The sequence below is a fragment of the Oreochromis aureus genome, linkage group 22 (genome assembly GCF_013358895.1).
Source record: "Oreochromis aureus strain Israel breed Guangdong linkage group 22, ZZ_aureus, whole genome shotgun sequence".
Classification (NCBI taxonomy): domain Eukaryota; kingdom Metazoa; phylum Chordata; class Actinopteri; order Cichliformes; family Cichlidae; genus Oreochromis; species Oreochromis aureus.
The window spans coordinates 16110802-16136317 of NC_052962.1; the positions used below are offsets into that span (position 1 = coordinate 16110802).

At 41.4% G+C, this 25516-nt stretch overlaps 3 protein-coding genes across 13 annotated transcripts in view; 1 reads left to right on the forward strand and 2 right to left on the reverse strand.

The window, feature by feature from the left end:
• Positions 1-7118, reverse strand: part of LOC116319472 (cytoplasmic dynein 1 intermediate chain 1) — a 62399-nt gene extending 55281 nt beyond the window's left edge. For 2 of the 10 annotated variants that reach the window (XM_039605806.1, XM_039605797.1), the window contains exons 1-5: positions 6585-7118; positions 4131-4264; positions 3770-3884; positions 3329-3416; positions 1328-1369 (exon numbers count right to left, since the gene is read on the reverse strand). In XM_039605806.1, coding sequence (XP_039461740.1) covers positions 1328-1369; positions 3329-3416; positions 3770-3884; positions 4131-4250 — 365 coding nt within the window. In that variant the 5' untranslated portion in view covers positions 4251-4264; positions 6585-7118. Of the gene's footprint in view, positions 1-1327; positions 1370-2148; positions 2155-3328; positions 3417-3769; positions 3885-4130; positions 4265-4542; positions 4648-6584 lie in introns of all 10 variants that reach the window. The other 8 variants (XM_039605805.1, XM_039605804.1, XM_039605799.1 and 5 more) reach the window with 7 other exon arrangements.
• A 185-nt stretch (positions 7119-7303) lies between these two features.
• Positions 7304-19212, forward strand: pdk4 (pyruvate dehydrogenase kinase, isozyme 4). 2 transcript variants are annotated; one of them, XM_031738805.2, is made up of 11 exons: positions 7305-7634; positions 7884-8025; positions 9788-9859; positions 10515-10699; positions 11857-11946; positions 12267-12344; positions 13892-13968; positions 14062-14160; positions 14386-14499; positions 17408-17521; positions 17836-19212. In XM_031738805.2, exons 1-11 carry the CDS (start codon positions 7517-7519, stop codon positions 17977-17979), a joined length of 1233 nt encoding a protein of 410 aa, XP_031594665.1. In that variant the 5' UTR covers positions 7305-7516; the 3' UTR covers positions 17980-19212. The 2 variants fall into 2 exon arrangements, 1 of the variants encoding a protein (XP_031594665.1); XR_005609880.1 differs by lacking the exons at positions 13892-13968; positions 14062-14160; positions 14386-14499; positions 17408-17521; positions 17836-19212 and having other exon boundaries at positions 7304-7634; positions 10515-10725; positions 12267-12306.
• A 3041-nt stretch (positions 19213-22253) lies between these two features.
• Positions 22254-25292, reverse strand: asb4 (ankyrin repeat and SOCS box containing 4). Its single transcript, XM_031738801.2, has 6 exons — positions 24882-25292; positions 24339-24638; positions 24010-24252; positions 23672-23919; positions 23471-23584; positions 22254-23179 (listed from the first exon to the last, which is right to left on the reverse strand). The coding sequence occupies exons 1-6, from the start codon at positions 25189-25191 to the stop codon at positions 22991-22993; spliced, it is 1404 nt and encodes a 467-aa protein (XP_031594661.2). The 5' UTR covers positions 25192-25292; the 3' UTR covers positions 22254-22990.
• Positions 25293-25516: the final 224 nt, after the last annotated feature.

The following is a 25516-nucleotide window of genomic DNA, read 5'->3' on the forward strand; positions in this document are numbered from 1 at the left end:
CTTTCTTTCCTGGATTCAAAAAGGCTAAACTTTATTAATAAACTTTATTAATAAAGCAGCTCTCCTCCAGGCTTATTGAGCACTTAAAGCACCCACACATTCAGACAGTCCTTTTAATACTAAACTGCAGTACAGTGCATTTCCAAACCGACTCCCCCACAATGTTTCTTTATCTGTAGCAGCTGTGTTACTTTCAGTCTGCATTATGTGTTTAACATCGTCATACTGTTCTAATTGTGCAGTTTTTTTAAAATAAAATCCATGCCAGTACACTTATGCATGTTCGTGATTGGTCAGATGCAGTCACTCCTTTCATGTAAGCGTGCAGCGGAAACTCTGGGTTAACATAGCAAGTTGATAACCAGCGGCATTTGACCCTTTATCCTGATCGACAATGTGACGATAAGTGAATCTAAGAAACAGAAAGGTATTCTGGGTATGTCGAAGTTCAGGCTCACAGGATGTTTTTATTTAAAACTAAAGAGCTGCTCTCCTGTTGTTTTTTCAGTACCTATCCTCGCCCACCGTACAGTTATTCTAAACATATTTATGTAAAATTCAGTGTTTCACATTCAAATTAGTGCCAAACAATACATGGAAATCATGTAACATGCACACACACACACACACACACACACAGAACAAGGGTTTGAAAATTGCTGTGCTTCACATACATGATGACAGTGTACTTTCTATACATCATCAATATTGAATACATCCCTGAGCTCAATGCTGAGATTCATTTTGGGGATTTAAGAGTCAAAGAGTTGCTGCAGAAACCCGAGGAGTTCTGTGGCAGCTTGGTTGAGCTCTAGCAGCCATAAAAGGATAATGCTTCCAGCCTTCACTACACTTCTTGATGATACCTTCAGGGACAGCGAGCACACCCGTTAACATTCAGCTTGTGCTACAAAGCGCCAGGTGAGAGTGGCAAGGCATTTCTTTAGCCTGACAGGCCGGCTGTTTTACAGTAACGGGGATGACACTTTAAGCAGCACTGGCAATTCTCTGAAGACTGAAATGACTTCTGTGGTTCAGCTCATGAGAGCAGAAATCTTTCACCCCAGTATTAGAGGAGACAGGTAAGCTTCAGATGAGAGGACACCAGCAAAGAGCGGAGGAAAGCTGAACAGAGAAGAAAGGGCACTGCACTGTTTTGAGCCTATAAATAACGTTGAGGACACAAAAATAAGACAACTGACAACACTGTGGGTTTAATCTCCCATTGAGGGTAACCTCAGCCAAAGAGAGGTGAGAGGGTGTGGGGGGTTGGGGTAGGGGGGTAGGGGGTGAGGGGGATTCCTGTGTTTAACATGAAAATGCTTACCTTGAGGTCTGTGCTTGGGACTTGTTTTTAGAGAAACCTGACCTAAGAAGGGACACACATATACACAGCCACAAATGGAGAGCTCAAAATGGCATGCCATCATTCAGGGTGGATTTGGGGGTTAAAAAAAAAAAAAAGAAATCATTCCAGGAATTAACACTAACTCACCAATTTGTAAAATCCAATTTGTAAAAGCTAAAAAGAGATGAAAAATCCTACATAAGGCAATTTCTGTCTAATACAAACTTTTGCATGTTCTGTAGCCCCAATTCCACCCCTGGCCGTACCAGAACATCACATCACTAATGACCCCTGAAGGCATCACTCACACATCATCCTGTCGTTAAAAAGCAATGGAAAGCGCTTGATGACCACTCGTGTCTCAACAGCATTCACCAGAGCAGCCATGTGCAGAAGTCAGAGATCTCCAGCACGTGTCTGGGTGAGTAATGAATGAACAGGCGTAGAAGTAAATCCTGCAGTAGCCTGAGCATGTATGATGAACGAGCGCTGTGATTGCAGCCTACGGAAGGGGAAAAGCTTATATTTTGTCGCTTACGCTCAATTGAGCCACTTTGAGACAAACATATGGTTCATGTCCATTGCTTCATAGAACAGCTAGTTTTATTGGCTCACTGTGGCTGCTTTCTAAAGGTTTTCCACTATGGTTCTTGCTTTCAACAGCTTATATCTGGATTTATTCTACAGGAAAGACATGAAAGGAAAAGCTGTATAGTGGTCATCAAAGCACTGGATGCCATGACAAATGAAAGACACCAAATTCAAAACCTAACCTCACCACTAGGAACATTCATCCTTACCTAAACCTGTTGTGCCATTCACAAGGAAAGAAAGAAAATATGTCATATGAACCATAAACACCCACAGCCAAAAGCCTTTTAAAATCATTATCCTTTTAAGACGTTTAGTCTTCAAGAAGCCCGGCATCGGTGAACAACTATAAAATTTGTTGTATGGTTCTCAAAGAGAACCAAACACGTCTGTCATGGTCTGTCATGGTTTTCAAGTGTCTCCCACGCAAATACACTGGTCGAAAAGAATTAAAGGAACACTTTTAAAGCACATCAGATCTCAGAGGGGGAAAAAATCAAGCTGGATATTTATAATGATATGGACTGGGTAATGTTAGAAACCAAAGGATGCCATATCATTTGATGGAAATGAAAATGATAAACGCTCAAAACTCAAAGTGAAAAATGATGTGGCAGGCTAGTCCATCACTGGAGCAACTTAAAATGCTTCTCAGTTGTTTGTATAGCTCCAACATGCTTGCATGCATGGCTGACATTCACACCAGTGGCCTGCTGGCAGTCCTCATCCTATTCCAGTTTGCACAAAGGGGCAGATACTGGACCTGCTGATGGTTTAAGGACTTCATACGACACTGTGCAGTGCTCTAGAGTAACTGCCTGACTCCTGGAATCTCCTCCATGCTCTCAAGACTGTGTTGGGAGACACAGCAAACCTTCTGGCAGTGGGACGTATTGATGTGCCATTCTGGAGAAGTTGGACTACTTGTGCAACCTCCAGGTATCACCTCACCTGCCAGTAATGACACTGACCCTAGGCAAATGCAAAACTAGTGAAAAAACAAAAGATGAGGAGGGGGGGGGGGGAAAAAACACCTGTGGCCTCCACCTGTAAAACCTTTCCTGTTTTGGGGGATGTCTCATTGTTGCCCCTCTGGTGCACCTGTTGTTCATTTCATGAACACCAAAGCAACTGAAGCTGGTTAACACCCCCCTCCGCTACTTAACTGACACAATCAATATCCCACAAGTTTAACTGACTCTGATTAAAAAGAGTTCCTTTAATTTTTTTGAGCCGTGTACTTAAAATGTAATTTTTGTTTGATATGAGAAGGTGAAAAATGTTTGATAAATTTGTGTTCACCCTTAGAAGTGTACTGATTTGAACAAATGTGATGAACTAAGGCTTCTGGAATTACAGCTCGGTATACAGTGTTTGATTTTGGCCCACCTGCCTGCTGCTCCTCCATCGGCCGAGTCCTGGCTCCCCGTCTCACTGGGTGTGCTTACTGATTTGGAGGGGGACACAGGAGTCGGGACTGAAAATAATAAAAAATGTTACATTATAAGCTGCATGTCATTGACAAATTAAAAAAAAAGATCTAAAACAAAAAGACTATCAGTTTTATACTCATTATTATCTATTTATGTTCAGCAGCTTTTGAAGACACGTTATAAATAACCTAAGCTTATAATAAGCACTGGAAGTGACCCAGTTTTGAGGTGTAGGGGGTGTTATTGCAATTTCAGACCACTAGAGAACAGAGATCTTCCAAAAGCTCGTTTCAAGTGACCCTGAGGATTTAACCTGCTCGGATATTTAAAGATTCATCATAAAAGCAAAGCAACACTCTTTTCTAAATTAGTACTCATTTATTACAATACTGCATACCTAGTGGAGGCTCTGGTGAGATTCCAATACTCTGCAGCAGGGCCTCAGTCTCCCTACGCTTGCGATCTAAATCTGAATCTTCTGGGGTCGCTTCTGTCTTCTGCTGGCTTTCCGTCTGCTCGGGATAAGTTAAAAAAAACCCCACCAGTTTATTCATCATAACTCAAAGAACAGCTACACTGCTCAAACATCATAGGTTAAGACATGCAGCTGCATGCACATTTTGATCCATACTTAAAACACCAACCTTGTGCACATGCATAGATGCTGTTCGTGTGTCACAACCTGACAAAAAATCAGTCAACCGCACACAAAAAAGGAAAACATACAAAATGAGTGACGATGGTGGGAATTTACTCACTTTTTTCCTTACCTCTTTCTTCTTCCTCTCCTCCTCCTTCCTCTTCTTCTCCTCCCTGATCTGGGCAAGGCGCTGCTTCTTGCGCTCAAGCTCAGCTTTTAGGTCGCTTTTGTCCGACATGGTGTCCTGCGGGGCTTAAAGTAAGACGACCAAATAGGAATGAACTACATATGATTGTATTAAGCATTGATTTAGTGGCACTAATAAATCTGTATGGGTCAATGACACACAAAAAAAAGCTTATATAAAAGCTTTGACAGTCCAAAACTGGATTTTTGACTTGAAAGCCAAAACAATATCGGTTAGCATAACCAAATATCAACAGCAAATACATATATTTTATATATATTTCTTGTGTCATGGAACAGCTGCCACCCTTACTGAGCCAAGTGGGGCTCTTCAAAGAACCCACCTTACGCTACTAGCGACTGCCACCTGGGAAGTGGCCCAGTCTGAGCTGTAGAAGCTCCAGGTGTCTGGGATAAGTGGGTCAATACTGAACACTGAAGAGAGCAATCTTGGCAGAGTGAAGTACAGAGAATATACACAATGGTTCTCTATTACAAGGTTGAAAATGTATTTATTTTTTTCATTATTCTTTACCCAAACACAGCTGGGTGAATGGGCTAAAACAGCATAATTTCAAAGATATAAACATGTTATTGCCACATTCAGAATGCTGTTTAGTTGCAGTAGTTCATCACATTTATATAGTTATCAATGGTATTTAAAGCAGACTCCCTGTAACAATTTTATGACCTTTTGAGAAAAACTAGCTTTACCTTGTGTAAGTTAACTCAGGATCAACTTCCTATTTGATGCTTGCCCCACCCACCTATGCCATGTCAACGAATGGGGGCATCCATGTGTGCAGTTCTAAAGCCAGGGCTTAACAAAACAAAGTTTTCTTAAAACCTTTGTATAATTAAGCTCTACTCTAATTCTTTCATTTAATTTAACCCTTAGAGCTGCACCATGTGACCTACTGGTTGAGATCATCTAACTATGAGCCTGCTACAGGCTGCTAATTTGATGCCTGTATTAGCTGTTGCACGCAGTAGCAACAATATAGAAGTGATTGGCCAATTTATTAGGTACATCAGTTCAACTGCTCATCAACACAAATATCTAATCAGCCAGTTACGCAGTATCAGTTCAATTCATTTAGACATGGTCAAAACGACCGTCTGCATTTCAAACTGAGCATCAGAATCGGGGAAAAAGGCGATTTAAGACAGTTTGAACAGGGCATAGTAACTGATGCCAGACAGGCTGGACTCAGTATTTCAGAAAATGCTGATCTATTGGGATTTTCCCACAAAACCATCTCTGGGGTTTACAGAAAACTTTCTGAAAAATATCCAGTGAGCAGCAGTTCTCAGAGAGAAAGTGCGTTGTTGATGACCACACAGGCAGCAGACCACACCAAGGTGGCGCTCCAGTCAGCTATGATCAAAGTTGAACAAAGCATTATTACCTGGTCTGACAAATTTCGATTTTTGCTGTGACATTTGGATTATAGGGTCAGACTTTGGGTTAAACGGCATGAAACCACAGATCCATCCTGCCTCGTATCAACAGTTCAGGCTGACAATGGTGGCGTAATAGTGTGGGAGATATTTTTTGGCATAATTTGGGGGCCTTACTACCAGCTGATCATCATTTTTTGTGCTGATGTATTGTTGCTGTCCTTGTCCATTCTTTTATGATGGGCATGACCAGGTTTCTGATGGCTGCTCCCTGCAGGATAATGTGCCAAGCCACAAACCTCAAATCATCTCAAACTGCTTTGTTGAACATAACAATGAGTTCACTGTACTCAAATCCCCTCCACAATCACTAGATCTCAACCCAGTAGAGCATTGGGATGTGGCGGAACATGAGATTCCCATTATGGATGTGCAGCCGACAAATCTGCAGAAAGTGTGTGATGCTACCCTAGCTATATGGCTCAAAATCTCCAATGAATGTTTCCACCTCCTTACTGAATGTATGTCATAAAGAATTAAGGTAGCTCTGAGGCAAAATTGGGCCAAACATGGTACTAGCAAGGTGTACCTAATGAAATGGTTTGTGAGTGTATGGCAGAGGTTCAAAACTATCACCAAACCTGAGTGTTACGCACATAATTAAACCTAGCTGCGCGTCTGTAGGTCGTTTTATCTTCTTACACATTAGCACAACAGAGCTGACACATACAGAGTCATAACAGAAAAGATAAAAAACATAACTACATATGCAACAGGAAGAAAAGCAAAAATGACTGTGCTCCATTGACGGCTATCGCCATTAAGGCATTCGCTGCTAGCTAATTGCAAATGTGACAGCATTTATACAAACGTCGACGCCTTTAAGGCCTTGTCATCAGCGTTACAATGACATTTAACAACACAAAAGGGTTCTAATTCACCGAAAACAACCGTACAGCGAATAGTGTTATTGTTTCACTCGTACCTCCTCGTCCACTCGTAGTGATAACGATGTGTCACCGGCAAAGATGCTGTCTCACTGCTGCACCTCGGGAAAGACAAATCAACACATCCTCCACCGCTGTCCAAATGACACCGTATCAAAGCCGCTGTGATACCACCGAAGAGGTCGGTTAAGCCTTTTCGTGTGGTTACTGACAAAACGGGTTAAAACGGGGCATTTCACCGCCCGAAGACCTCAAACAACAGATGAAACAGGTGCACGGCACGCCGATACATCCCTAGGAAGAGAGAGCAGGATGATGCTGAGAAGAAAGAGGGGGTGAAATCCCACCTTATTTGACCAGAACTGCGAACGCCGCCATCTTGTGGTCAAGATTGAGAAGTGCGTTTTAAACGGCTAGATCTAAAAGGTGAACAGGAATTATTCAGCATTTCCGACGCATAACTTTAACAAATAAAGAGGATTTAATTTGTGGTTTGGATATTTGCGGGTTTCATCCATATATATGTACGTAATCAGTGTTTTTTTTACTCTAAGGATAGAAAAAGTTTAAATCAGATAAGTAGTTCAGAGATCTCGTCGGTAGGGGATGCACGTAGAGCACGTTTAGCATCCCTCGATGCTAAAATGACTCCACCCAAAGTGAGGACAACTCGGGTTCTGATTGGTTGTTTCTGATGTCATTCTCCGCACTCCCCTCCCCCCTTCCCCGTCTACAGTCAACAACACACGTAACACAGCACTGAAGTTGAATTTGAGGGGCACAAAGCAGCCTGTAAAATGCAAAGACGCTGCTAGAGAACAGTAACACCGGGGAACCCACAGGCAGTTTCCTCGAAGCTCTTCAGAGGTATGACACCGAGCTAGCTGAGAGTCGTCAAACTGGGCTGTGCTGAAGAGAGAAAGGACTGTTTGTTTCTGAGTTGGGGTCTGCAAAGGGGAGAGGGGAAAAAATGAAGTTCGCTCAGTTTTTGCTGAAAAACAACTTTGTGGGTGGGATACCGAAACAAGTGGAGAGGTTTTCTAAGTTTTCTCCATCTCCCCTGTCTATGAAGCAGTTCATCGACTTTGGTAAGTGAACTAGAGCAAATTGTTGTTGTTTTTATTTTATTTATTTATATATTTATTTATGTGTTCGTGTGTGTCTGTGGTAGTGGTAGTTTTCCTGATTTTAATCGTAGGTCAATGTTCAGCTCAGGTGCGAAACAAACTGCCCGAAGGAAGCATATGCCCACAAAGATGACACAGAGGTCATGTTTTTGTGCTTGCTCAGTGATTTTTTTCTTCTTCTCCCTGATGTTGGCTCTCACGTGACTGCAGGCTCGGCCAATGCATGTGAGAAGACCTCCTTTGTGTTCCTCCGCCAGGAGCTTCCTGTCAGATTGGCCAACATCATGAAGGAAATTGATTTCCTCCCTGACAAACTCCTCGGCACTCCATCACTGAGGCTCCTCACCAGCTGGTAAGAAATTCAGATGCACAGCAACAAAAAACATAGTTATGAATCCCAGACTCCTGCACTGTTCAACTGGTCATTCAAAGCATGCAGGTCACTCACGCCCTCTGCTTATCACCTCATAATATTACTTCCCACACATTACAGCATCTGCATATCTACAGTAACTTCACACATACAGCCATCCTGTAGTTTTGCTAATCTGCACCTTAGGTTGTGTGACTGTTAACTTTAAATGTGCATCAAATCCCTTCTTTTCTCAGCCAGAGGATTTCTGTGCACTCGCTTGGCACCTGATCTGGGAACATGTTTTATGATCTGTTCTGGATTAGATAAGACAGCCAGTCCCTGTTTCACATGATTGTGTTGTCCCAGTGGGGCTTTATGACTTAATTATTAACACATATGCCTGGTCTCACTTCAGCGGTGCTCTGTGAGGATGCAGCACCTGTTTTTGACTTTTGAGGAATCCATGCTACTTGGTGCATGCCATCTGTACACCATTTTTTTGTTTGTTGTCACAACCTTCAAAGAGGAGCTGTACCAGCATTCCATATAGCGTGAACCTATGTGCACACTCCAATTTCAAGGTGCACAATCCAAGCAGGAAACGTTGTAAACAAGTAGAGGTGTGTGTATATGCAGGAGAACTCATAACCATGTTGTTTTTTAGCATGTTGACTGTGAGAAGAACAGCTGTGACCTCTTTATTGTTATGATACTGTAGCTATGTCTCTGACCAAAGCAGCTGAAACTTTTGTTCCTAGTCTAAAGAGGTTGGGCCAGGTGTGGTTCACTTCCTTCTGTAAATGTCTTTCATTCAAATGGTGGCTAAAATAAAGTGCTTTGTGACCAGTTTGGCATGTTTAGCCCTCAAGAGTTCCTGAACTTATAGAAAGCTCTAGTCCTTGTGGTGGGAATGCACTGGAGTTTCTCCACTGGTTCCTGTAGTGGATAACGCCCCATTTACTGGAGTTTTACTGTTGTGGGTTCTGCCTCTAGATTTTACTGTATGCATCACAAAGCAAAAACTACAGATGTAAGCTAGTCAGCCTTGTTTGTTTGCATGATTGAAGAGCTCAGCCAGCTTTTCTTGACAACTAAAATAGCAGTTTGCTTTTCCACCAAAGCAGCATCACAGACTACAAATGGTATGCCATCCGTATTGATGATGTACAACTTACTAAGCCCAGGTAACAAAAGGCTCTTGCCCAACCCCACTCTTAAATAGAAGTCACAGCAGCAACTATATTTGGCCATGTACCTCATGGACAGTAGCGTCCTTTTTCCCCTGAGCTTTACTTGCAAAAAGCATCGATCTGTTGTTTGTTATTGGTGTTGATAAGTCAAGACACTTGAGGCTTTGGCATTTGTGGGCAAAGTTGCACAAAACGTCTCTTACAGGATGTCTGTTTGCACAGTGTGCCTTCAGCAGAAATCGAGGCCCCAGAAGGTCAGTTCAGGGACACGCTCAGTGTGTTGAGTTGAAGCTACACTGCTGGTTACCTTTCACCCAGTTTTTGTCCAGTGAGGCGGCGCAAGAGAGCATGACTAGATGAGCTCAGCACTTCCTCATTCACTGGTCTAGACCAACAACAATCATCTTTTATTTAAAGAGAGGACGTTGTTATGTCATATTCCAACAGCTACAGCAGAATTCTGCCCAGAGTAGCTTCTTTAACATGCTTCTTTATTGCCTTTCTTGCCCTTTTGATATGTGATAAATTAAACTGTGCTGCTGTAAAATCTATTCTTCTGTGTCCATCAGGTATTCTCAGAGTTTGTTGGAGCTTATAGACTTTTTAGAAAAAGATCCAGACGATAAGGATGTCCTGAAAAAGTAAGTCGTATGCAGAAACTATTCACTATACGTGTACTAACTGTAAACAAATGTCTCTGCCAGGCTTTTTGTGTTTGTTACAAATCAGATTATTTATTAGGTGAGTGATGACCAATGCCAATTCAACATCTGTTAATTAATCAGTAGTGCAATCGTCTGAATCCCTGATACAGTTCTGCCATTCATGCTCACATGAAATCACAAATACCCTGCATTGGTTGAAGTCTCATTTTCGTCATATCCGCTCGAGCTCAACTAAACATGCCCCAGTCTGACAGTTAGTGAACTGGATTTTAAGGGAGGAGCAAAATGAATGCTTTGGAATTCTAAAACAAGATAAAACCAAGGCATCATTGTGCAAGAGAAAGTGGGACGGTAGTTGTTTAATCTCAAGTTGTTCACCTGGTTTATTCATTCAGTGCATTTACCGCCTGATGTTTGCTTTGACTTTTTGTCAGGTGCCATCTGTTAGAAATTGCTTCACTCAAAGCACTTCCTTAAACTTGCTAATTGCATTTATAATAGCACACTTCTACAGCTGAATTCTTATATAGCTGACCTAGAAGATGTGATGTGCTCTCTATGCTGATGTGCAGTAACTCTCACAATCATCGTGTCCCTTCACATATTCATGCATTTATCATGTTGTCCCCAGCTTTACACAGACTCTAGTAAACATCAGGAACCGGCATAACAACGTGGTGCCCACCATGGCTCAGGGGGTGGTGGAGTACAAGGAGGCTTTCGGCGTGGACCCCGTCACCAACCAGAACGTTCAGTACTTCCTGGACCGCTTCTACATGAGCCGCATCTCCACACGCATGCTCATGAACCAGCACAGTCAGTATAGTTACCTGTGATTAGCTGTGAGTTAATCCACACAGTTGTTATCATTCACAGTTCATGTCATTAAAGGAGCCCTCTGGAGTTTTCATGTAAATAAAAGTGAAATAAATGAGGTTTAAGGGTGTTTTCACACCTGCCAGGTTTAGTCTGGTGTGAACACTGTAATCGCACTCAGGTGCTGGTCTCAGTCTGGTTCCTAATGAACTCCAGTGCAGTTCGTTTATGGTGTGAATTTGAGCTAAAAAACTTCCTGTAGCCATGTAAGCTTTGCATTCTGGGATGCAGCAATGGACAATACATGTGCAAAGGTCTGTACGGGCAAGCAGCTAGCTGTGAAATGAACGTAAATTCTCAGTGTTCTCCGATAGTCCAGAGCACAGAAACCTTCCTCCTGTATTTATTTCTGTTGCTCCAATAAGCAGACTGAATGTTCTGTCTTGTAATTCTTTTGCTTGGACTTCACTTGGAGTTTTCTCTGTGTGAAATTAAATCAGATCACGGGTGAAAAGTTACAAACATTCATACCAGAATAAACATACTATAGGTGGTGACAACACCCTAAGAAATACTATTGAGCCCACTGGCTTCCTTTAAATTCTGTATTGTTGGTCAATGGTAAACAAATCAAGGACCTAATGTTAGGGAATCAGGTTTTACAGCTGAAGCTCTGTTAGAGATATAAATTTCCAAAGAAGCTGGCAGCACTTATTTAGCCAGGCCAGTGTACATCACTAGAAGTTAATATAAAAGGAACTAAAATAAAAAAAGAAGGTTAAGTGGAAGTAAAACCAAAAGCTTTAAGTTACACTTGATGAGCTGATTCAGCACCGAGTTGTGTTCTTGTGTATTTTTAAGAGCATTTTTTTAAAGCTGCAGTAGCAGAAAACGATTCAGATCCTGCTTTTGCAAAGAGGAGGTAAAGGTGAATTACAATGTGTTGATTATGGACTTCCACACCTAGTGTTGGCTACTACATCTATAACCAGTATGACATAATCAAGGCCCAACCTGATAACAACAGCGGTGTAGCACTGCTGTCACACTGACTATTTTAATGAATCTGGATTTATTTCCAGCTGAAGCATGTATACTGTGTTTGTGTGATAGATGAGCCTCTCATTGTTTTTTTTTTAAATATATGTCTACTTTAGCATTGATATTTGACGGCAGTGTAAATCCGGCCCATCCCAAGCATATCGGCAGCATTGACCCCACCTGTGACGTTGTGGAAGTAATAAAAGGTAAAGAATGATGTTTCTCATAGCTATGCACACACACTCACACCCATGCACGCTGTGTGTTATCTGTTTTCCACTACTTGTCTGTTCATACAGCTTCGTGACCTTTTGACCTTTTATTGCCTGATGTTTTGAGTCAACACACGTAGTGTGTGTAAGCGGTGTTGTGTTGTTATGTAGTGCGTGTGCACATATGATCGCTGTGAGAACAAGAGCGAGGGCTTCTATACCCTTGTTATTTCAGGATGTGCAGGTCTGGGGTTTTTTGTCGTGGTAACAGTTTCTCACGCTGAGAACGTCACGTTTCTTGATTCACTTTGCAGATGCCTACGAAACCTCGAAGATGCTGTGTGAGCAGTATTACCTGACCTCTCCAGATATGAAGGTCACAGAAGTCAATTGTAAGTGTTTAAAAAAAATAAGGTTTACTAAGGTTTAATTCAGGACGTAGCACTGCTTGGATTTTCTGCTTGTTGACTTCTGCGAGAGGAAAGTTTTGCTGGGTTTCCTGTTCCAGAAACAGAACGAACTGAAACTCTAAGATAGTTATCAGGGTGACAGGCTTTGTTAACCAATCACGATCACTGGCAGGGTTTCTTCATCTTTGACTCCTCCCCTTCTGCTGCAGCTGACATCGCTTTTTGACACTCAGTTCCTCATATGTACGGTTGATACTAGAACACGTATAAGAATGCAGTCACTTGCAGAAGTTTACATCTTCACAAACACTGAAATCCCAGTTGCATGTTTGCTCTTTACGCATGTTTGACAGTTTTATAATTAAGCTGTCATGAGCGTAGAAACAGCGATCACTGGACCTTGTGGATTTATTATCAGCTCAGAATAAAATCATCAGGTCACATCTTTATAACACTGACTCCATGAAGGTGCTAAAGCATTGCTTGCATGTTACTGTTGTAAACACTGTTTAAACGACTGCTTAAACAATCATTTGACTTGGCCTAATTGGTCCAAATGGCGGAAAAATACCTGCTGATTAGGTAAATACTTGTGAGTATATTTGGGTGTAATGACTTTAGGATTGTTGTGGACTTTTGAATGCAGACTGCAGCTAGTCAAAATGTGCTGTGCAAAAGTCTTAAGCTATCTTTACTATGTAGGAAAATGAAAAAAAGTTGCGGCGATTTATTGAGACATGTAGACACGTTTAGCTTTACCTTTACAATGATTCTGTCATTAATATATAAGGACGGCGGCAGGAATTATGTCACAGGGTTGTAATCAGCTCAGAATAAAATCTGTAGTCTCAATTTTTCTAACTCTGCGGCACAGAGTCACAATTTGGATAAGAAAGGTTCTGCTCATTACTTGTTGCAAATCCTGATACCGAAGCACCATCGCTTTCTTCTTCTACTCATGCACGTATTTAACTCAGAGTGGACATACCAAGAATTGATAGAATGAACTCTCAAGGAAACTAGAAGTTTTAGGATAGACGCAGAGCCCGTTGAACCGGCTTTTTGGAACAAGGCCCCGCTGTTCTCCTGAACATAATCTTTGTTAGTTTTATACTGAAGTTATCCGTTTCCTGTTTGCTGGCTCTGCCAAAACTTCGACACTAGAGGTTCCCAAACTTGAACCGTAACATTCATATCTACATAGTAAAGATAGGTTTATGTCATTTTTTTTCTTCTTAAAAAATTGTACTGTTAAAAAACTGTTAAAACAGAAAAAGAAACTGCTCTTTAAATATATAGATGATATAGATACACACCGTTATATACGATATAGAGACACCCGTTCTTTTACATGATATGGTGAGAGTTGCTCAAATATATAGTTTATTCTATCCAGGAAGAGATAGGAAGGAAGAGATTTAAGAGACCAGCTGCACACCTTTTAATAAGACCCTAATGGTTAAATATCTGTGACAGTTTTAATACATTTAAAAGTGTTTTTGTGGTCAATGTTTTGAAATGTTTCACAGCCAAAAACCCTGGCCAGCCCATCCAAATTGTATATGTGCCATCACATCTCTACCATATGCTCTTTGAGCTCTTCAAGGTACAGTATTAACGCACTATTAAAAACAGGACATTTATTGCTGTTCCTCATGTGTCTCCTCACTTGTTTTTCTGACTCCATGTCCTCTGTCAGAATGCCATGAGAGCTACAGTAGAGACGCACGAGACGAGCACGACGTTGCCCTTGATCAAAGTTCGTGTTTCACTGGGCACTGAGGATCTCACTATCAAAGTAAATGAGGACACCACGCATGATAATAGGCCAGAACATTTAAGCTCCAGGCAGCACTGTACGTGTTGTACTTTGTTCTAAGTCTGCTCTTGGTATATACCATAAATACAACTAACCTGCAGACTAGATACGTAAAGTACCGCTGTTTAGATTATGTTCAAATGATAAAGAGTTAAACACTAAGAGAACTCTTGTAAATGCAGCATACTTGTGCTTTATTTTTAGATGTCTGACAGAGGAGGTGGAGTCCCTCTAAGGAAGATTGAACGTCTCTTCAGCTACATGTACTCCACAGCTCCCAGTCCAGTCCGCGTAGACAATGGTCGTAATGCCCCTCTGGTGAGACTAACACTGTCACACTTGCTTTTAGGCTTTTTTTTGTCCTTAAAGGTGCAAATCTTACTACTAGAGCTCAGTAACACTGCTCCTCTTGAAGTTGAAGGTGGTGGGGTTGAAGCTGTTGTGGCTATTTAGGAACTCTGACCGCTGTTCATTTGCAGCAAGTGATGCAGGCTGTTAGTCTGCTGTTTAGCTCAGCTGTCAGTATCCTCGGTGTCCCTGGCTATTTATTCTGAACATGCCGTACAAATTCCCACAGGACTCGATGAGTTGTTCAGGATATCTTGACCTTTTTTGTGAGTGCTGCTGTTAATCTCTGATAGCTCCTGTTAGTCTCTGTTAGCTGCTATTATCCTCTGTTAGCTGCTATTAGCCAGCATCAGTGAAACTTTTCTTGAAGTGGATCTAACATTGTTAGATTTAGCAAATAAACTCTTGTATGATATGAGAACTTAATCAAACTGTTTATCAGAGGAAAAGTGAGATTTTTAGGACACTCAAGCCTAACATTAGCTGTCATAATAGGAGTTTATAATCAGCTGTAAAACAGCTGTTATAACTTTGTCTGCTGTCTGGAGACTGGGGGGGCTACATGTCTAATAATGTGCTGACAGTAAGTAACTGCAACAATATCTGGAATACATGAGCATATTTATGCACATTTTCGTGTGTTAGAGCCCTGACTTCAGTTCAGGAAATGGTGCCGGAGGTAAGGAGGAAGAGGCTGAGGTGGAAATTTATTCAGTCTCGAGCCACATACATCAAACGTGATTAGTTGGAAAGGTGTTCTCAATCTTGGCCACTGTTTTCAAGATGGTGGGGGAACATGGTGGCATCAAAAACTTGTTGTTGTCTTCTTGTTTTCCATTAAACAAACTAAAAAAATACCTGACCTCTGTTCCTGCCACTGAAACAGAACCTGTTCTGTGGCCACAGTTTTTGCCTGTTGAAATTGTGGTGTTCATCAAAGCTCTATCCTTGTCCCACTGTCATCTCCCAAATATAGTTAAGTCCATAGGTAGTTGAACAGTGACAACATTGTTGCAGTTTTGCCTGTGTACCTCAAAACAGTGGATTTAAAACTCAGTCAGGATGTGATTAAAATGTAGACTTTCAGCTTTAATTAATGGAGGTTAACAACAATTTTAGAATGGAATTATACCCATTTTTATACACATCAAAGTCTACAATTAACAGATATCTTCATGAAATACTGAGGGTTTACAACAAGGTGGAAACTGGTGTTTAAACTTAAGAACAGAAAGACCAGATTAGATTTTGCCAGAAAATATCTATTTAAAAAAGCCTTCTTGGTTCTTTTAAACAAATCTTTGGACAGATGAAACCAAGATCAACATGACGTGTATGGAGAGGGAGAGACCGCTCATATTCCGAAGCATAGCATATTATCTGTCAGACATGGTGGAAGGAATGTCATAGCATAGGAATCTGTGGCCGCCAGTGTAACTGGGTCACTAGCATTTATTGATGAAGTGACTGCAGAAAGCAACCAATGAGTTTCTCAGGCCAAAGAAATGGGATATTCTTCAATGGCCAAGTCAGTCACCTGATCTCAGTCCAGCAGAACATGCTTTATAATTACTGAAGTCAAAAACTGAAGGCAGAGAGACCAAAACGCAAAAAACAAGCAAGTGAAAACAGGCAGCAATAAGGTCCTGGCAGATCTCAAGGAAGGAAACACAGCATTTAGTGATGTTCATGGCTTCAAGACTTCAGGCTGTCATTGACTACAGAGGATTTTCATCAAGTTTTAAAAGCAGTTCTTATGTTTAAAATTACACAGCTTTATTTTAGGCCTCTTATAATGCAGTACTATGTATAAAAATGACTGTAATTCCTAACCAGTTAATGCAAATTTTTGGGTGAACTGCTTGAATGAAAGTCTGCACATCAATGATATCTTGATAATTTACTTTAAACTGCACTGTGGTGGTGCACAGAGGCAAAACTACAAAAAATTTTGTCTATCGTTCAAATCGTGGACCTCAATGTGGGTGAATCGAGCTCTGCTGGGTCATAGCTAGACCTCAAAGGTGGCTGGGCCTGTGACGTTAGAGCTGCTCAACTGTGGAAGGCTACAAACGTCCAGTGACTTATAATGGAAACTTTTTTTGTCTGTTAAATCTCTGCTAAAGACAACATTTGATGACCTTGCCTGTACCTTTAATGATAGGTTCTGAAACCTTAATGACAGCACAAATCAATAAAGACTGGGTTTAACGACTGGGTTTTTTCCAAGGATAGCTGCAGAGGCAGAGACCACCCTCACTAACGTTTGTGGCAAACCCTGTCATTTGGTTCTGTAAGCAGGCCTGAAATATCACAGAAACCACTCAGTTCAGAAAAGAGCCTCGAGGGTTACTCCCAATATGCTTTCAAGGGGTGAAATGGAGTAAAACTTCCCTTTATTGACAAGTTTTTTAAATCTCATTTTCACAATTCTTGATTGTTCTTAGTTTTTCTTTCTTTTGGAGGTGATTTTGTGATTATTCTGGTGTTATTTTTATATTTGCAATGTCTTTGTGTTAAGCATGTTTTAATTTAGCCAAGAAAAGTGCAATATTTAAAAGAAAAAAAGGTCTATAATTATATTTTAAACATAAGTAAAGTTCAGTAAAATCTTGCTAATGGCTTTGGACCTGACATTAAGAGTAAACCTGAGTCTAATTCACCCTGTTTTAACCAGACACTTACACAAACATGGCTGCAAATGAGCTTATTACACCGTGAAATGCAGTCAGCAGTGGTTCACTAGTTTAAACTGTAACCATGAGAGAAACTGAGGACTTCTAAAACTGAGTTTTTTTTAAATGTTGCAGTAGTTTTAGATTAATCTATAAAGACAGTGTAACCTTGTTATGTTTCTGCTTTCCCGACCTTTATTCAGGCTGGTTTCGGCTATGGCCTGCCCATTTCCCGCCTGTACGCCAAGTATTTCCAGGGAGACCTGCAGCTCTACTCCATGGAGGGTTATGGCACAGCAGCGGTCATATACTTGAAGGTGAGAAAAACTCCACCTTAACACATAATGTCAAAAAATAATGTTGAAGGCCAAGTTGGTGCAGAGTTAACAAGCTTACATGCTGTTAGCCGGATGTACTGGATAGGCCGAGTGGAGGCAGATGTAGAGTAACTATTTAATACAGAAATGTTGTTAGTATAATTTACAAGGTTACATTCTGGAGAAAGAGGGATGTGGTTGTAAACAGGCTACTGAGTTCTAATTAGACACACATGGACCTCGGTAGGAGAGCGGGGTGGGTGGGGGTGTGCTTAGACTCCAGTAATGAGTTTCCCTCCGTGCTGTATCACCAGGCCCTGTCTTCAGAGTCTGTGGAGAGACTTCCTGTTTTCAACAAGTCGGCCCTGCGGCATTACCAGTCCACCATAGAGGCCGATGACTGGTGCATGCCCAGCAAGGATCCAAAGAAGCTCGGCAGATATGAGACGAGCGGGTGATGGCAGACTGAGGAAAGAGAATGAGGAAAATTAAGAAGAAGAGAGCACATGTCGGAGGAACCAAAATGCTTTCAGCGTGCTGCTGGACTTGGATTTTTGTCGTGGACTATTCTCTCTCCTTGAGAGAGGGCGGAAAAAACAAAAGTTTATTGTTGGTATGAAGAAAGCAGTAACAAACCTAAACCGTGATCCTGAATCTGATTTCAGACCAGCCGCCACCTAACATAAGCTCACCCCACAAAATGTGCTGCTAATGGGAATGGAACAATTAATAATCACCTTTTTACCTCAGTGATTACACTCAGAAAAAAAGTCCTCTTTGTGTTTATGTAACATTAGTATCATTCACAATCCAGACGTTTGGTTTATTAAAATCACAAGTATTTTGTGTTTGTGCATTAGGTTAAACATGTATTTCTAAAAAAAAAAAAAAAAAAAAAGGCCAGCCGGAGCCGACTGAAGTGTTTGTGTCTTTGAGCTGAACGGGAGCGCGTTCGCTGACTGCCGCATAAACACGAAGGGAGCAAAGTCTGTTTCCAACGATCAGCTATAATTTGCAGCGCTGCTTAATTCACACAGCTTTCAACATTTCTTTGTGAACAACAGCAACTGTGAAATTATTCTTGCTGCGATGCCATATGTGTGTGTGTTGGAGGATTTTCACTGTCACTAGTTATGTACCTCGTGTCTTTATGCACGCTGAAAGGAGTTTTAAAAGTCGAGTCATGCAGAGGAATGAGTGGAAACATTTGAAGTCATGCCTGGCCAGGTGGATGAAAAATAGTTGTGAATGTTCCCTTTACAGTGATTTTAAAGTGTTAAAGTATGTGTGAAGTTTAATGGGAAGTACAATTTCTGCAGGAAATTGTACTTTAGCTCCCTGTTATGTAACGCACTGTAAGCCATCACCCTGTTATCTGTGCCTGACAGGATACGGTCAGTGTTGGAGGCACGTAGGAGCAACACAAACAGATGAGAGAGGACCTTATGTAAGATTTAAGCCATTAGCTGCCAGTCATACTTTTATATTCAATCCATTTAGTTTTAAGTTTGGAAAAATGTCTTGGGAAAATATTTTAACCTTTATGTGTTGTTTTCCCTTAAATTCATAGACGTGCAGTTTTCACCTTTTACTCTATGAGTGTCACTCAAAGGCCAAGTGTCCCTGTACTGAGTCTGTGGTTCACCACTAAGAGGACCAGTGAATGTGGAAATAAAAAAACTCGTGTCACCTCTCAGTGTATCATTTCTTCAGATCCACTTCATGCTTCTGCACTTTGTTGTTCATCTGAACAGTTGGTGAACAGAAATGAAACTGTTTACAGTCTGTAAACAGCTCCCATTTGTTACCGCTCTCTGTAAAGTCTCCCTTCTCTTTTTCCACAGCTTGTTTTAGGAAACTTTGCTGTTTGTAAGTCACCATAATAGACACGGTCCAGTGGCTTTCTGTGGCCGCCTTCCAATAGAGGCCGAGAACAGGCTGTCTTGTTTTGCAGCTTCGTCGGTGTGCCCGCAAATGCGGTGCTCCTTTCTAGTTGGTTTCTCTTTGTTTGTTTGTGTCACTCTGTTCTGTTTTAAAGTTTATTGGCATCATCATACAAATACTGAATTATACAAGGTCGATCTAAAAGATAAGAGAGAGTAAAAGTATAAGATCAATAAAAGCAGAGACCTTATCTCCAAAGTAATCCTCACTGGTGTATTTTTAGAATTAGGCCACTCGGGTCCTGGTCCTTCAGTTATCCTAACAATGTTCCCTCTACAGAATATGAACACATGCAAATCAGAAGGCTACATGAGACACTTGGTTTGGATCTTTGCTGTGAATCTTGGCATAGAAAGTTAAGGAGTACAAGTGAATACAAATATCACAGCACAAATATTTGCTTTGGTCCGTGTTTGACTGTGCAACATGCCGGGGCACGAGTTCGCCTGGATTTACCCTTTTACTGTTGACACTGTTTGTTTACAATGACATTACTAAAAAGCAGCAGCAGACAAAGTGCAGCACTTTTGGGTGCATAAAGAGATCAACTGTTTTGTTTAATTTTGAGACTTCACAGATGGAGTGGCCCAGGACGGCTGCGATAATCTCCAGACCCCCTTCCACTGAACTGGATATGCAGATACTAAAAAGGATTCATGGATGGATTTCAAGCTGCAAGTTTTGGTAATGCTGGGTTGTCCAAAAAGTACAGTACAGACACCTCCACATGACCTATAGACTGCTGTAAGGTTCATAATGACTGTACCTTTCTATCTGCATTACTGGGTATAAACAGCTTCTGCTCTTTTGGTCACATTTCATTTATTTGCAACTGCACTGCTGAGCAGAAGCTCCCTTAGGCAAGCGGTCTTGTAATTTCTTTAAGCAGCTGGGGTGACCCCTTGTGGATGAAGGAGCAGGAATAGTTCTCCAGGCTTCTTGATGGACAATCAAAGCTCTTCTTCCCACACTGCCTCAGTAATGCTGAGGTCTGAGCTCTGGGGAGGCCAATCCATGGCTGATCTTGGATTACCGCTGCCTTTTCTCAATGTTCCTTAAGAATAGCTTCTCGACAGCCAACCTTCCACTGAGTCCATTTCTGATGAGGCTTCTGGTCCAGTGTCCGGCCTTTGCTGGGGTTTTTTCCTGTTTTTTAAGGACATGACTTTCAGATAATTTCAAATGCTGTATCTAGAGTTTTTCAAATTTTATTTTAGATGTGCTTCTTCTGCTTTTGTCCTCGATTTGTCCAGTTTCTTCTCATTTTTAAGGACACGCTGCACTCCATGCCAAGATGTATTAAGTTGTCAGTCAATATCTCAACTATTTTAGGCTCAAAACTTTGACACAGTAATATAATCACACTTTCAAGTACTGAAAGTGTGATTATCCAAACAATAAATATTTTGGAGATGGTTTTCTGAATATTTTAAAATGCCTTCTCCTCGCCTCAGATACTCATTATGTACTAACACTTAGAAAATTTATTTTCATGTGTCTCTATAATGCATCATTAGAGACGACACAAAAAAACCAAGCGCAAAGCTTTAATCTTAACGTTTCATTAGGTTGACAGTTCATTTATCTCCTCTAGCGTCTCCTCCAGTCTGCCTCAGTCTAATGACTTCTTTCCTCTGTTGTACATTAGTCTTTCTCCCTGTGACTCAGCATCTGTGTGAAATAGACAGACATCATTACAGCATGCTGTTGTGACTGTGGTGAAAGGACCGGGCCATGTTCTGTAAGGATTAAAGGCGGGCTTGACACCTTTCAGAACAGTTTCCTCTAGGAGAGGATTTACCGTGCTCATTCTGATAAAACCTGAAAAGAATATTAAGTTCTTCTTCTTCCTTTTTAAGAAGTTATCTCTGATCTGAGGGCGTCGGGTGCTTTCTTGCACTGCAGACAGTGTTTACCTTTTTTTTGGCTACAAGCAGTCCACTGGAAAAGCAAGCACTTGTTCCAGAGGGCTTTGTCAAGTGTTTGTTCTCCTGAAAGTGGAACATGAGTTTGAGAGTGCGCTTTAAGGCTGGTTGCCGGGTAGATTTGGAGCCTCCTCTGCATGTGCTGTCCGTAGAGAGAGAATCTGGTCAACACTGCACAGGTGGAAAATAGCTACAGCAAAGAGACTCACACTAAAAAGTCCCTCTGTCACTCTAAGGAATAAAGTAAATGCAAACATTTGCACATTTGTCGATTAAACATTTAAGGCTTCCTCAGTCATGTCCAGCCTCAAACCACCTTCAGTTTTTTGGTAAATAATGTCATAACAGTTCCACTCAAGTTTTAGCACTGACATTTCTTTTTCCAGAGGTTTTTCTAAAGATTAAACAGGGAGTGATGCTGTCACTGCTTTAAAACTTCTTTCTTTTTGCTTTTCTGTTATCACCACCTTAGACATTAATGTAAGTGATCTAGAGCTTCGTACATCTTATTTTTAGTCTTTTATTAGGTCATAACAAATATGACTTCTACATATCCCATTATCTCAGACGCCTCTGGGTGTTGGCTGAAACGAGACGCTGATAATCAAACTGTTTCTTTTTAGTAAAATTAATTTCAGACTCACCAGGCTAGTAAAGGTGTCAACATAGCAATATATCTAAAATGATCTCTCCCCGCATGATGTCACATTTAGTTTCAGTTTTTTCAATATATTCTACATTTATCTCCTCAAAAATTGATATGGAGCAAATTAACTACTAATAACTTCTTTCAGTGGGTTCAGAAGCTGTAGAAACCTTGGCTGTGTTATTTGCACCATTGATTCATCATGAAGCTGCCTGTGTTTTCAGGCTGCACCGTGTCACAACAGGCAGTGTTCAAAGCTCTGTCCTTCTAATTGGACACCTTCTCTTTATACAGAGAAAACACCCCCATAATTTGGTCCTTATCTTTGAAAAGACCAAATGGTTTTTTATTTTTGAATGCAAGAAATTCTGAATGTGGTAGTTTGTTCTCATAATAACAACCTAACAGAGAGAAGGCAACACTAGGAGTCATTTGGGTTGGAAAAAAAGAGCTTACTTCATTTTTCTTTCATTATTTACAAGAAACAAAATTACTCTAAGAATTTTCTCACAATATTTTACAGGGAAGTTATTTTTTGGGCAGGCTCCACTATCAAGCCTTTATATATAGTATATATATATCACTATGCCTTAAGATTCAGACTAGACACACCATTGCCATCTATATAACAAAAACACCAATGAGGAGGATTTAACTTCTAAAAGCATCTTAAAGCTATTTTAACAAATCCCCCCTCCAACCCGTCAGCTGTCCTGGAATGTTAGCAGCTATTAACTAAAACACAGAAATGGCTCATCCTGCAGGCACAACAAAGACCTTTTTTTTGTTCTTTTTCTGTGCTTTCTGAGGTTTTTAAATAAATAAAATGTTAATGATGATGATGTTTCATCTTGCACCACTTTTCATTCCCACAGTTAGCGGAGAGGCACCTAATAAATGTTTCTATTCAGGTCATTAGGCCTCATTCTGCACATCAGAACGCCAGAGTCTCTATCAGTACAGTATCCCCTCAGGTTCTAGTAATAAATACTTCTTCATAGATAATGGCAGAGGCAGCTGTGCTACTCCTCTGTCACAGAAACCGCCCAGGGCAGCTCTGATGGCACATCTGGAGAGGTGAAGCAGACTGCGAGGAGCGTCGGTGCAAACAGCAAACACGGAGTCGTAGAAGTCTTTATGGCGCTGAGGAAACAAAAAGAAACAGACGCTTTTGTTTAACTTCAATTAGAGAGCACACTCAGTTATATTCAGCTAATGTAAGCTGAATTTAAAGGGGCAATACACTAATTTAACAGTTGAGAGACATCATATAGCTTTGAATTTGTTCATCCATAAATATTTCATCTTTTAACATTATTTTCAGTTTTTGAAGTTATTAATGGGATTTCTTACACAGGATTAAGTTTTTTCCTTTTTAATTTCAGTCAATGTGTTTGTACTGTATTTAAAGAAAGCAGTCTTTATTAGCTTTACCTTGTAGCAGTCATCAGGAAGAGCAGCTCTCCACTTCCTTGTGGGTTTTAAACTGCTATAGGAGTTAACCAAGATTTCTACTACTCTGGGGTAGTCATGGCAGTTCTGGAACACCTGTGCAAAACATTACAGACTTTGTAGTTAAACATATAGTATAACACAGATTATTTCAGCACAAACCCACATCATCATCTTCTCTACCTTGTGGAACTGTGGTGGGTAAATCCGTGCTGCATTGTAGTTGAGCAGCAGCTGAAAGCAGAGGTCTGGTATGGCCATAGGCCTGACTTCCGTCACTTTGAGGAGATACTGAATGGGAGAACAGCCGTTGATGTCCATGGCTCGAGAATTTGCCCCAGCCTCCAGCAGCATCTTTATCAGGACGTGATCGCAGTTCCAGGCAGCTTTGTGAAGAGCTGTTTTGTGGTCCGCCTCCTGAATGTTTGGATCTGCAACAGAAATCAAATCTGAAACGGTGCAGTGGAAGTAAAGGGGGAGGTTAAAGTCAAAGTCAAGGAAACCTATCTAGAGCTTCTTACCAGCTTGATGGTCCAGCAGGAGGCGACAGACTAGATGATGGTCTTGGCTGTAGGTTTGCTCCTTAGTGTCAAAAGCCCAGAAGGCTGCAGTCATCAGAGGAGTCTCCTGCAAAGAGTTCACTGCATCCACAGATGCTCCATGAGCCAAAAAGAGAGCCACCAGCTCCGGAACACCGAATCTGGCTGCCGTGTGTAGAGGTGTGTCCTCTTCGTTGTTGTGGCTCGCCTTGTTGACTTTTGCACCTCCATGAGAGGAAAAAAACAATTTTGTTGTTGTTTTAGGGGCTTCTGCAGTGACTGTATTTGTGCTTTTATCCTTGCCTTCTCACCTTTGAGGATAAGCTGCTTGGCACACTCTACAGACTCCCGGGTAATGCAGTAGTGCAGCGGCGTGTGTCCGCTCAGTGACAGGCTGTTGACCTTTGCCCCGTGAGCCAAAAGCAAGGCCACACAGTCTCCATTGGACACCTCGCAGGCTACGTGCAGAGGCGTCTTCCCATTGGGCATCCGGTTGACGGCTGCGCCTTTCTGAAGTAGCACCAGCGCCGTCTCCACAGCATTGTACATCACACATACATGGATACCCATGGCCCAGGACTTTTCCAGTTTGTAGCCGGGTAGCCAGTATCCTAAAAGAGATCAGCAGTTTCATCTAAGTACTTTGTAATATTTGAGTTACACAGACAATCCAAGCATTAAAGTGTGTGCAATAATCCATCCTATGTACTATGGTTCTATGGAAGTTTTGCACCACCTAGTGGTCAACTTACTGGACTGCTTACCAACAATGGAGAAGTGTGAGAAATCTCATGATCTGCATTTATACTCAGTACACACACACACACACACATACAAACACAGTTTTCTGGCACCTTGTTTGTAGGAGGCGAGGACCATGCTGGGATCTTCCACCTCCAACACAACGTCAATGTCTAGTTTGCTGGTTTGTAAAATCTCAAGGACTTCCTGTGCGTTGTTGGTATGCAAGGCCTCCAGGAACCGTTGCTTCAGCTGATTTTCAGCCAGTTTTCTGGGACTCAAATCCTCCATGAAATCTCTGTGCGAAGGGCCTAGCGCTGCCAAATCGTCTGGCTTAGACGTTAATATTGTCCACAAAGTATGGAGTATGTTGGAAACCAACGCACAAATGTTGACGATGAAGGATTCCAGCATACCAACCATTGCAACAACTCCATCAGCCCGGCCATAGGAGTTGCATGGAGAAGGAAGACAAAAATAAAGCCGATGAAGAGGGGCAACAAGTGACAGCAGTGCGTCGTCACAGGGAGAAAATAGTCCTGGAGAGAAATTAGGATGAATATAAATAGAAAGCATAGAGGGTGGGATGGGAAAGCTAAAGCTGGCTGACTCTAGACCAGTTAGTGTGCTGGGGGACGTCCAGTGACAGAAGGGCATCGTGCCTTTCTATCAGCAGACACGGTAAAAATAATCAGCTTTATGAATCTGAGAGAAAAAAACAACTCTAATATTTTTATGTGTGTGTCTG

Excerpts from the sequence above, each read along its gene's own strand:
- pdk4 (XM_031738805.2), top strand. The coding sequence starts at position 7,517 with ATGAAGTTCGCTCAGTTTTTGCTGAAAAACAACTTTGTGGGTGGGATA. Across the intron at positions 11,947-12,266 it reads CGTTGTGGAAGTAATAAAAG|ATGCCTACGAAACCTCGAAG; the intron begins GTAAAGAATGAT and ends TTCACTTTGCAG. Across the intron at positions 13,969-14,061 it reads TGCTCTTTGAGCTCTTCAAG|AATGCCATGAGAGCTACAGT; the intron begins GTACAGTATTAA and ends GTCCTCTGTCAG.
- asb4 (XM_031738801.2), bottom strand. The coding sequence starts at position 25,191 with ATGGTTGGTATGCTGGAATCCTTCATCGTCAACATTTGTGCGTTGGTT. Across the intron at positions 24,639-24,881 it reads CCTCGCCTCCTACAAACAAG|GATACTGGCTACCCGGCTAC; the intron begins GTGCCAGAAAAC and ends GATCTCTTTTAG. Across the intron at positions 23,920-24,009 it reads CCTGCTGGACCATCAAGCTG|ATCCAAACATTCAGGAGGCG; the intron begins GTAAGAAGCTCT and ends TTTCTGTTGCAG.